The sequence below is a fragment of the Vipera berus genome (genome assembly GCF_964194415.1).
Source record: "Vipera berus genome assembly, chromosome: 6".
Taxonomy (NCBI): domain Eukaryota; kingdom Metazoa; phylum Chordata; class Lepidosauria; order Squamata; family Viperidae; genus Vipera; species Vipera berus.
Genome location: NC_138208.1, coordinates 90,327,165 through 90,339,397, shown reverse-complemented (window position 1 = coordinate 90,339,397; position 12,233 = coordinate 90,327,165). Strand labels below are relative to the sequence as shown.

The window sequence follows — 12,233 nt, the reverse complement described above, 5'->3', positions numbered from 1 at the left end:
TTCAACCTGCCAAACTGCCGACCTTAAATTCCTTTCTCTCTACCTCGTTTTTCTAGCCATTGATAAAAGGTATCCCATGTCTTCTTTCTCTTTCATTTTCAATGTCAATCTGCCCATTTCTGCACAATCTTAAAAAAATTTCAATTTTCTCTTCCTCCATTGGCATATCTTCATTTTTCCAAGGCTGAGCGAATACAATTCTCGCCGCGGTTAATACGTGTAAAATTAGATATATAGGCTCTTTCTCATAGTTTCCTACTCTTGTGCCTAGCAAAAATAAATTCTGGCTTAAAATCTGTACGTTTTTTAGGACTTTTCTCTAACCACGTGTGTATTCTTGGCCAGAATCTTTTGGCTTTAAGCCATGTCCTTCCAAGATGGTAATAAGTGCCTGGCAAGAGACAAACTCTTTTAAAAATCTTGCATTTCATAAAAACGACGACGCCACCAACATTGGCATCTAGTGGGTTTTTTTTTCCCCAGCTGATTTTGTGTGAAAGAAAAAGACGCACAACTTCTGACTGCTTTTCCCTGCCTTTTGTTCTAGCAACAGTGAGGCACGCAGCAGCGCCGTGAGGAAGCCGGCTATCTCTCTGGCGGACAGCACCGAACTCCGGTCAGTTCTTCCGAGCGGCTAATTCTGCGATTCTCCCCTTTGCAGGGAGTCCTCGGCTTAACGACCACAGTGGAAACCAAAAGTTCCGTTGCTGAGCGAAGCAGCTGTTAAACGAGTTTTGCAGCGAAGACACAGGTGGTCGTCGACGTACAACCACACTTGAGGCTAAAAATTTCCGTTGCTAAGCGAGACATTTGTTAAGGGGGGGTTGTCCCATTTTACGACCTTCCTTGCCACAGTCGTTAAGTAAGTCACTGCAGGTGTTCAGTTAATCACATGGTTGTTAAGTGAATCTGGCTCCCCCTATTGGCTTTGCTTGTCAGAAGGTCGCAAAAGGGGATCACGGGACCCCGGGACTCTGAAACCGTCATAAATACGAGTCAGTTTTTGATGCTAAAACAGAGGAAAAATGGCCCTTTACGGTGCCGTCGTAACTTCAAAAAGTCACTAAATGAATGTCTGTAAATCGAGGACTATCTATCAGCTGTTGTAGTCATTAAGCAGCCCATCACACGGCCAGACTTGATTTTTACGACTGTTTTAATGCTGGCATAGAGTAAGTCAAAAGAAACGGCCCCTCTTTTCACTGCTGTTGCGACTTCAAATGGTCATTAAACGAACCGTTATAAACTGAGGACTAACTGAAGCTTGTTTGGGATTCGCTTCCAGGGTGATTTTGACTGTCATGTACCTGATGGTGGAAAATGTCCGGGTGGAAATGGACACAGATCCTCCGAAGTGGACGGCATCCCGAGAGATGTTCAGGGCTGAGCTGAGTAGGTAACGGCAACGCATAACACAAATGCGCGCGTGCACCACACACACAGACACACACTGTGCCTCTGGAGTGCCGAAGGTGGTGTCCATCGATCTCCTTGCTCAGCTTCAGATTCCATTTTTGCTTTTTTAAAAGTTCTTGGAATTTCAAGGAAAAGACTGCTGGTTTGAATTAGAATAAGAGTTGGAAGGGACCTTGGAGGTCTTCTAGTCCAACCCCTTTTGCTCAAGCAGGAGACCTTATCCTATTGGTACCCTTCCCACCTGTATCCTTGGGTGTGTGTTTGGGATTGTGTCACAATGGGAGGCAGCGGATCGTTTCCAGTATTTGGCCTTAATTGGAATGGAAAGGACTGGAAACCTTTGCTTGGTCTCTCCATCCTTCTCTGTCTTATTCGCTCTCTCTTTCCTCTCCTCTCTCTCTCTCTCTCTCTGTCTCTCTCTCATTCTGTCTCTCTTCTCTCTCTCTTTCTCTCCCCCCTCTCTGTCTCATTCTCTCTCTTTCTCTCCATCCCTCTCTCTTATTCTCCCTCTTTTCTCTCCTCTCTCTCTGTCTCTCTCTGTCTCTCTCTCATTCTCTCTCTTCTCTCTTTCTCTCCCCCCTCTCTGTCTCATTCTCTCTCTCTCTCTCCATCCTTCTCTGTCTTATTCACTCTCTTTCCTCTCTTCTCTCTCTCTCTCATTCTGTCTCTCTTCTCTCTCTCTCTTTCTCTCCCCCCTCTCTGTCTCATTCTCTCTCTCTCTCCATCCCTCTCTCTCTCTTATTCTCCCTCTTTCCTCTCCTCTCTCTCTCTCTCATTCTGTCTCTCTTCTCTCTCTCTCTTTCTCTCCCCCCTCTCTGTCTCATTCTCTCTCTCTCTCTCCATCCCTCTCTCTTATTCTCCCTCTTTTCTCTCCTCTCTCTGTCTCTCTCTCATTCTCTCTCTTCTCTCTTTCTCTCCCCCCTCTCTGTCTCATTCTCTCTCTCTCTCTCCCCCCTCTCTGTCTTATTCACTCTCTCTTTCCTCTCCTCTCTCTCTCTCTCTCTCTCTCTCTCATTCTGTCTCTCTTCTCTCTCTCTTTCTCTCCCCCCTCTCTGTCTCATTCTCTCTCTCCATCCCTCTCTCTTATTCTCCCTCTTTCCTCTCCTCTCTCTCTCTCTCTCTGTCTCTCTCTCATTCTGTCTCTCTTCTCTCTCTCTTTCTCTCCCCCCTCTCTGTCTCATTCTCTCTCTCTCTCCATCCCTCTCTTATTCTCCCTCTTTTCTCTCCTCTCTCTCTCTCTGTCTGTCTCTCTCTCATTCTGTCTCTCTTCTCTCTCTATCTCTCTCCATCCCTCTCTCTTATTCTCCCTCTTTTCTCTCCTCTCTGTCTGTCTCTTTCTTCTCTCTCCTCTCTCCCCTTCTCCCTCTGTCCCTCCATCTCTCTGTCTCATCCTTTCTCTCTCTCTTCTCTCCCTCTCCTTCCCTCTGTCTCATTCTCTCTTTTTTCTCTTTCCCTCCCTCCCTCTCTGTGTCTGTCTCATTCTCTCTTTCTCTCTCTCTTTTCTCTCTCTCTTTCCCTCCCTCCCTCTCTTTGCCTCGGCCTCTCTCATTCTCTCCTTTTTTAGTTTTTAGCTCTTGTTCCTACCCTTTGCAACCTCAAATACCACGCGCAATAATTCAGTAATTGGGGATCAAATCGCTCAACTTTGACGGAAACACACCCACCCACCCCCGAAAAAAAAATTGCTTATATTTCTGGAGCTTACGGGTTGCACTAAGCTGGAGACAAAACTAGATTTAGCCAGGCCGCTGAGGACAACCCCCAACTCGAGTTCTCATATTCTCCTCCTCCCCCCCCACCCCATTTGAGGTTATCCGATCCACAGCGAAGAACCGTTTGGGCTCTTGCTGTTCACGATGGTGACCAAATTCTGCAGCGAACATTCCCCACACTTCCCCATGAAGAAAGTCTTGCTTCTGCTCTGGAAGGTCCTGGTGGTGAGTGAGCTGCTTCTCCCCTTTGCATGGCGGGGGCTTCAGGGGGCGCACCGGGAGGAATCGGGGCTCTCAGAGCTGACGTTTCACGGCCCAGCTAGGGAACATCATCAGTGCTAGATGACGAGAAGGGGTTTGTGGAGGAGGAGGGGGGGGAAGGACTGTGGGGTCCCTTGTGCTCTCTGAGCTTGGCGGTCTCCTCGCAGACGTTTCATGACCCAACTAGGCAACATCATCAGTGCTAGAAGCAAGAGGAGGAGGAGGAGGAGAATGGAGGGAGGAGGAGGAAGACTGTGGGGTCCCTGCTGCTCTCTGAGCTGGGTGATTTCCTTGCAGACGTTTCATGACCCAACTAGGCAACATCATCAGTGCTAGAAGCAAGAGGAGGAGGAGGAGGAGAATGGAGGGAGGAGGAGGAAGACTGTGGGGTCCCTGCTGCTCTCTGAGCTGGGTGATTTCCTTGCAGACGTTTCATGACCCAACTAGGCAACATCATCAGGGCTAGATGAAGAGAGGAGGAGGAAGACGGTGGGGTCCTCTCTGAGCTTGTTTGGTTTTTTTACAGACATTTTATGACCCAACTAGGTAACATCATCAGGGCTGGAAGGGAGGGGGGTTTGCTCTCTATTTATGTACAAGTGGCTTGCCCTGCCAGAGTGAGTCATTTCCTTGTTAGTAATTTAACCGACAGCAAACCCCGCTCCCTTCTAGCCCTGATGATGTTCCCTAGCTGGGTCATAAAACGTCTGCAAGAAAACCATCCAGCTCAGAGAGCACCAAGGATCCCACAGTCTTCCTTCCTTCCTTCCCTCCTTCCTTCCTTCCTTCCTTCCTTCCTCTCCTTCTCCTTCTCCTTCTCCTCCTCCTCCTCCTCCTCCTTTCCACTCCCTTCTAGCACTGATGATGTTCCCTAGTTGGGTCATGAAACATCCGCAAGGAAACCACCCAACTCAGAGAGCACCAAGGATCCCACAGTCTTCCCTCCTTCCTTCCTTCCTTCCTTCCTTCCTTCCTTCCTTCCTTCCTTCCTTCCTTCCTTCCTTCCTTCCTTCCTCTCCTTCTCCTCCTCCTCCTCCTCCTCCTCCTCCTCCTCCTCCTCCTCCTTTCCACTCCCTTCTAGCACTGATGACGTTCCCTAGTTGGGTCATGAAACATCCGCAAGGAAACCACCCAGCTCAGAGAGCACCAAGGATCCCACAGTCTTCCTTCCTTCCTTCCTTCCCTCCTTCCTTCCTTCCTTCCTTCCTTCCTTCCTTCCTTCCTTCCTTCCTTCCTTCCTTCCTTCCTTCCTCTCCTTCTCCTCCTCCTCCTCCTCCTCCTCCTCCTCCTTTCCACTCCCTTCTAGCCCTGATGATGTTCCCTAGTTGGGTCATGAAACATCCGCAAGGAAACCACCCAGCTCAGAGAGCAACAAGGATCCCACAGTCCTCCTCCTCCCCTCTGCAAACCCCACTCCCTTCCAGCCCTGACCTTGTTCCCTAGCTGGGTCATGAAACGTCCACAAGAAGATGACCCAATTCAGAGCCCCCCCCAAGGGAACCCCACAGTTCCCCCCAGAGCTGCAAATATTTCTCCCTTGGCAATCTGCGAGCCGCTCAGCTATCCTTTCGCCTCCCTTTTGCAGTTCACGCTGGGCGGCTTCGACACCCTCCAAGCCATGAAGGTGAAGAAGCGCCAGGAGCTGCAGCTGCCCCCTTTGCCGGAAGACAGCATCCAGGTCGTGCGGAAGATGCGGGCCGCCTCTCCCCCGGCCTACGCCGCCGACTCCGGGGAGCAGCCGCAGCCACCGCCGCAAAAACGCGGACACCGGAATCGGAGGGTAATAAAATCCCGCCTTGTCTGGGGTCACAAATGCAGGAAAACCTTCGTTTCCTCCCATTCCTCCTTCCCCCCCCTTTTTTTTTGATGGATAAGTCAATTCCCCGATCCTCCTTTGCTTCGCAGACAAGGGACGGTAAGGATTGGCTATCAACAAAGTCGGACAAATTGGGAGACTGGCTGTGTGGTTGTTAATCCATTGTGAAATGGTGAAAATGACAAGGACTTTGGTTTAAAGCAAGGGGACGTCTCCAAGGGTCTCCCCTTGCGGGAGCCGGGAATTTTGTGCCGTCAAGACAGTCTCGTCTCTTCCATTCTTTCCCATGGACACAAAAGGCCGCTTCGCTTAGTGGTTAAAACACCAGGCTAGAAACCGGGAGACCTGGAGTTCTAGTCCCGCCTTAGGCATGAAAGCCAGTTGGGTGACTCTGGGCCAATCACCAGGAGGTTGGGAATTCTAGTTCCGCCTTAGGCACGGAAGCCAGCTGGGTGACTGTGGACCAATCACCAGGAGACGGTGAGTTCTAGTCCCGCCTTAGGCATGAAAGCCAGCTCGGTGACTTTGGGCCAATGACCAGGAGACGGTGAGTTCTAGTCCCGCCTTAGGCACAGAAGCCAGCTGGGTGACTTTGGGCCAATCACCAGCAGACAGTGAGTTCTAGTCCCACCTTAGGCCTGAAAACTGGCTGGGTGACTCTGGACCAATCACCAGGAGACAGTGAGTTCTAGTCCTGCCTTAGGCCTGAAAATTGGCTGGGTGACTCTGGGCCAATCACCAGGAGACTGTGAGTTCTAGTCCCGCCTTAGGCATGAAAGCCAGCTGGGTGACTTTGGGCCAATCACCAGGAGACGGTGAGTTCTAGTCTCACTTTAGACGTGAAAGCTGACTGGGTGACTTTGGGAAAATCACCAGGTGACAGTGAGTTCTAGTCCCGCCTTAGGCATGAAAACTGGCTGGGTGATTGGGCCAATCACCAGGAGACTGTGAGTTCTAGTCCCACCTTAGACACTAAAGCCAGCTGGGTGACCTTGGGCCGATCACCAGGCGACAGTGAGTTCTAGTCCCACCTTAGACACTAAAGCCAGCTGGGTGACATGCCTCTTCACAGAACAGCAGAGTTGGAAGGGACCTTGGAGGTCTTCTAGTCCAGCCCCTTATATACCATTCTGCTGGCACAAGCGGGGCAGGCCAATCCGTTTGAGTGAGCTCCGTCCCTCCCCTTTCTTCCAGTTTTCTTGGCCCGTCGCCTTCTTCCCCCAAAGCCTTGGGGGTCCTTCTGGGTGAAGCGTTCAAGGAGCCCCAGAGCAGAAGACTCCCCACCCCACCCCCAGAGGACAACGTTGATGCCACGCTCATCCCTTGGTTTCTTTGATGCAGCCTCTGATGAAGCAAGACAGCCTAGATGTTTACAACGAGAGGGACCCCTTCAAGAACGAGGAGGCCATGGTGGACGAGGAGGACCCCGATGACATCCCAAACGGGCCGGAAGGAGATCTGGACGTCTTGGAAAGGGGCACCGTCCTCCAGGCTGCGCCGCTTCCATGCCCGCCTGTGGAGAAGGTCTCCTTCCCAAGGGGCCTTCCGTGGGCCCCCAAGGTCAGGTACGGTGTCCCCCGAGGTCCCCGTCTAGCCTTGAAGAGCCCCCCCTCCCCCCCGTGGTCCTGGTCAACATGGGAAGGAGGATGAGATGGTGGTGGAGCACTCATGTCAGTCCAGGTTGAGTAGAAGACCATCCGGGCAAGGAGAAGATGGGCTAGATTCCTTGGAAAACCTGAATGGCATCTCCCACCCCAAAATGAATGGATGGTAATCAGTTCTGCAGGTCTGAAATCTCCGTTTTTCACTAACGGGGCCTGGACAGGAGATCTAGATTGGGGTGTCTGAACTTGGCAACATTAGAGAACAGAACAGAACAGAATAGAAAATGTAGAGCTGAGCTGGAAGGGACCTTGGAGGTCTTCTAGTCCACCCCCCCTGCTCAAGCAGGAGAACCTTTACCATTTCATACAAGTGGACTTTAAGACTTGTGGACTTCAACTCCCAGAATTCCCAGAATTGATGTTTAGACGTGATCTGCCTGCACACAAAGTGGCTGAAAAAGAAACAGCTGAAATGTTTGTACATGTTTTTTCTCTCTCCCTCTCTCTCCCTCCTTCCCTCTCTCCCTCCTTCCCTCTCTCTCACCCTCCCTCCCTCTCCCTTCCTCTTTCCCTCTCTCCTTTCCTCCCTCTCCCTCTCTCTCCCTCCCTCCCTCCTTCCCTCTCTCCCTTCCCTCACCCTCTCTCCCCCTCCTTCCCTCCCTCCCTCTCTCTCCCTCCCTCCCTCCTTCCTCCCCTCCCTCTCTCTCTCCCCCTCCTTCCCTCCCTCTCTCCCTCCTTCCCTCTCTCTCCCTCCCTCTCTTTTCATCTCTCTTTCTCCCTCCCTCTCCCTCCTTCCTTCCCTCTCTCACTCCCTCTCTCATTCCCTCTCTCTCTTCCTCCCTCTCTCTCTCTCTCACACTCTCCCTCCTTCCCTCTCTCTCACTCTCCCTCCCTCCCTCTCCCTCCCTCTTTCCCTCTCTCCCTTCCTCTCGCTCCCTCTCTGTCCCTCCCTCCTTCCCTCTGTCCCTTCCCTCACCCTCTCTCCCCCTCCTTCCCTCCCTCCCTCCCTCCCCTCTCCCTCCCTCTCTCTCCCTCCCTCTCTCTCCCTTCCTCTCTCTCCCTCCCTCCCCCCCTCTCTCTTCCAGACAGAAAGACATCGAACACTTCCTGGAGACGAGCAGGAACAAATTCATTGGATTCACGCTTGGGCGGTGAGTAGATGGCGGCCCCTGGAGGGACATTTTTGACCTCCTAAGTACAACCTTTAATGTACGTGTCAGGGGTTAAATGCATTGCCGGCTGAATGGGAAAACCCGTGTGTCGTCGTCAGAGCTTTGAGCCGATTCTGCAAAGGGGGTGGTGGTGGTGGTGGTGGTGGGTGTCCAAGGCGCTTTAATTTTCGCGCCTGGATGCGATGTCTGAGGGTTCGTAGCCGGGTTTTGGTAGGTGTAAAATAACTTTCTGGGAACGAACACCCTCCAGATCCAACGGTGAACGGGCAAGACCCTGGGATATAAAGAGAGAGCTCAGAGAGCACCAAGGACCCCACAGTCCTTTCCTTCCTCCTCCTCCTCCTCCTCCCTTCCACAACCCCCCCCAACCCACCCACCCTCTCTTCTGGCACTGATGATGTCACCTACTTGGGTCATGAAACGTCTGCAGGAAAACCACCCAGCTCAGAGAGCACCAAGGATCCCACAGTCCTTTTTTCCTCCTCCTCCTCTCCTCTGCAAACCTCACTCCCTTCCAGCACTGATGATGTTCCCTAGTTGGGTCATGAAACGTCTGCAAGAAAGCAACCAAACTCAGAGAGCTCCAAGGACCCCACAGTCTTCCTCCTCCTCCCCGCAGCACCCGCTCCCTTCCAGCACTGATGACGTTCCCTACTTGGGTCATGAAACGTCTGCAGGAAAACCACCCAGCTCAGAGACCACCAAGGACCCCACAGTCCTCCTCCTCTTCCTCCTCCCCCTCTTCCTCCTCCTCCTCCTCTTCCTCCACTCCACAAACACCATTCCCAAGGACCCCACAGTTCAACCTTGTGCCACAAATATTCTCTTTTATTGGGAGTGGCTTTCCCTGTATACTTGTATGTAAACAGAAAGTAAACCCCACTCCCTTCTAACAATGATGTTACCTAGTTGGGTCAGGAAGCGTCTGCAAGGAAACCACCCAGCTAGGAGAGCACCAAAAGGGACGCGGTGGCTCAGTGGGTTAGGACGCTGAGCTTGTCGATCAGAAGGTCGGCAGTTTGGCGGGTCGAATCCCGAGTGCCGCGTAGCAGAGTGAGCGCCTGTTACTTGTCCCAGCTTCTGCCAACCTAGCAGTTCGAAAGCACGTAAAAATGCAAGTAGAAAAATAGGGACCACTCCGGTGGGAAGGTAACAGCGTTCCGTGCGCCTTTGGCGTCTAGTCATGCCGGCCACATGACCACGGAGACGTCCTCGGACAAGCGCTGGCTCTTCGGCTTTGAAACGGAGATGAGCACCGGCCCCTAGAGTCGGAAACGACTAGCACGCATGTGCGGGGGAACCTTTACCTTTACCTTAGGAGAGCACCAAGGACCCCACAGTCCTCCTCCTCCTCCTCCTCCTCCTCCTCCTCACTTCTCTTTCTCCTCCTCTCCACAAACCCCCACTCCCTTCCAACACTGAGGATGTTACCTAGTTGGGTCATGAAACGTCTGCAAGGAAACAGCCCTGCTCAGAGAGCACCCAGGATCTCAGCCGTTTAGTAACCGTTCTACAAAGATACGCCAATCTGCCTATTTTCTCTCGCATGCTTGCTTTTTTTTGCAAACCGACAGCGTTCGTAACTGGCACTCCTTTCTTCCACTTTCACCGGCTTCTTCCGCTCGCAGATATTGTCATTCCAGCACATTTACCTAACTCCAAACGTGTGCGTGCGTATGTGTGTGTGTTATCTAGAGGACTATCCACCCGGGGCGCTCAAACTGCACTTTGTGGAATAGTCCCATGTTAAAAGCAGGCGAAATATTTCGACGTTCCACGTGTTCTCCGCTCACTTTGGCCCGATGGGTTTTCCAAGAGTCTGTCTGTCAAATTGCAGTTTGATCAAAGCGGAAAGGAAGGATCGGCGGATAAACGGTTCTCGCATAGGCAGCCTTGCAAAAAAAACGCCGATCGGCACAAGATCCACACCCCGGAAGAAGAAAGGATATATATATATTTGCTTCCTAACGTCGCTTTTCCTTGTTCTTCCTCCCTGCCACTTTTGATCCCCCTTGTAGAGACACCGATACCTTAGCAGGCTTGCCGTGCCCGATCCATGAAAGTGTGAAGACTCTGAAAGAGGTAAGGTGGAGATTTTGCAATGTAAGCCAGGATTTGTCAACCTTGCCCGCTTTCAGATGGGTGGACTTCAACTCCCAGAATTCCACAGCCAGCAAAGCTGGCTGTGGAATTCTGGGAGTTGAAGTCCATCCATCTGAAAGCGGGCAAGGTTGAGAAACAGTGTGAGAAACATTTTGGCGTTAGCTGTGAATTCTGCTTTCCTCCCGTGGAGATTCTAAGAGCTCTGCAGGACTCTGCTGAGCGTTTGGGGACATTTTATTTCTATTATTTTTATTTCTTTATGGACCATCTTCATTATTTTTATAAACAACTCAAGCTCAGACCTACCTCAAACATTCCTCCTCCTAATTTGCCCCAGACAACCAGCCGGCTTTCGTTCCTAAGGCGGGACTAGAACTCACCGTCTCCTGGTGATTGGCCCTAAGTCACCCAGCTGGCTTCCGTGCCTAAGGCGGGATTGAACTCACAGTCTCCTGGTGATTGGCCCAAAGTCACTCAGCTGGCTTCCATGTCTAAGGCGGGACTGGAACTCACCGTCTCCTGGTGATTGGCCCAAAGTCACCCAGCTGGCTTCCATGCCTAAGGCGGGACTGGAACTCACCGTCTCCTGGTGATTGGCCCAAAGTCACTCAGCTGGCTTCCATGTCTAAGGCGGGACTGGAACTCACCGTCTCCTGGTGATTGGCCCAAAGTCACCCAGCTGGCTTCCATGCCTAAGGCGGGACTAGAACTCACAGTCTCCTGGTGATTGGCCCAAAGTCACCCAGCTGGCTTCCGTGCCTAAGGCGGGACTAGAACTCACAGTCTCCTGGTGATTGGCCCAAAGTCACTCAGCTGGCTTCCATGTCTAAGGCGGGACTGGAACTCACCGTCTCCTGGTGATTGGCCCAAAGTCACCCAGCCTGTTTGCACGCCTAAGGCGGGACTAGAACTCACTGTCTCCTGCTTTCTAGCCTGCTGCCTTAACCACAAGACCAGACCAAACTGGCTCAAACTTTCAAACTCTTGTTGAGTCGTTGGCTTTTAACTCAAGCTCCTCTGAAATATTTTCATTGTTTTGTGCGATTCCTGTTCTTCCCATCTTCTCCTCAGCACAAATACATCTCGGTGGCTGAAGTGCAGATCAAGAATGAGGAAGAAATGGAGAAACGCCCCATCTCTTTGGTAACTATTTCTGCAGGCTGCCCCGTCCACCTTTTCGCTTCCCAGTTGTGGGCCCTCCATCTCTGGAGGTTTTGAAGAAGAGAGTGGACAGTCACCTGTCTGGGATGGTCTAGGCCAGGCCATAGCTTCCTGACAGTGGGGACAATTAGCCAGTGGAACAGCCTGCCTCCAGAGGTTGTGGGTACTCCAACACTGGGGGTTCTCTAGAAGAGACTGGACAGGGATAGGCAACCTTGGCTCTTTTATGACTCGTGGACTTCAACTCCCAGAATTCCTCAGCCACAATGGCTCAGCATGGAAACCTCTCCCTTTCCCCTCAGTGTGGCTGGCTCAGGAATTCTGGGAGTTGAAGTCCACGAGTCATGAGGGGGCCATAGTTCCCCCATGCTGGCTCAGGACTTCTGGGAGTTGAAGTCCACCAGTCATGAGGGGGCCATAGTTCCCCCATGCTGGCTCAGGAATTCTGGGAGTTGATGTCCACGAGTCATGAGGGGACCATAGTTCCCCCATGCTGGCTCAGGAATTCTGGGAGTTGAAGTCCACCAGTCATGAGGGGGCCATAGTTCCCCCATGCTGGCTCAGGAATTCTGGGAGTTGATGTCCACGAGTCATGAGGGGGCCATAGTTCCCCCATGCTGGCTCAGGACTTCTGGGAGTTGAAGTCCACCAGTCATGAGGGGGCCATAGTTCCCCCATGCTGGCTCAGGAATTCTGGGAGTTGATGTCCACGAGTCATGAGGGGACCATAGTTCCCCCATGCTGGCTCAGGAATTCTGGGAGTTGAAGTCCACGAGTCATGAGGGAGCCATAGTTCCCCCATGCTGGCTCAGGAATTCTGGGAGTTGAAGTCCACAAGTCATGAGGGGGCCATAGTTCCCCCATGCTGGCTCAGGAATTCTGGGAGTTGAAGTCCACGAGTCATGAGGGGGCCATAGTTCCCCCATGCTGGCTCAGGAATTCTGGGAGTTGAAGTCCACGAGTCATGAGGGGGCCATAGTTCCCCCAT

At 52.1% G+C, this 12,233-nt stretch overlaps 1 protein-coding gene across 2 annotated transcripts in view; it reads left to right on the top strand.

The window, feature by feature from the left end:
- The window catches only part of STRIP2 (striatin interacting protein 2), a 35,340-nt gene that overhangs the window by 7,509 nt on the left and 15,598 nt on the right, over positions 1–12,233 (top strand). The window contains exons 6-13 of one of the 2 annotated variants that reach the window (XM_081331459.1): positions 548–616; positions 1,286–1,392; positions 3,226–3,353; positions 4,975–5,169; positions 6,547–6,770; positions 7,895–7,960; positions 10,000–10,063; positions 11,156–11,227. In XM_081331459.1, the coding sequence (XP_081187585.1) occupies positions 548–616; positions 1,286–1,392; positions 3,226–3,353; positions 4,975–5,169; positions 6,547–6,770; positions 7,895–7,960; positions 10,000–10,063; positions 11,156–11,227 (925 nt within the window). The remainder of the gene's footprint in view (positions 1–547; positions 617–1,285; positions 1,393–3,225; positions 3,354–4,974; positions 5,170–6,546; positions 6,771–7,894; positions 7,961–9,999; positions 10,064–11,155; positions 11,228–12,233) is intronic. The other variant, XM_081331458.1, reaches the window with a different exon arrangement.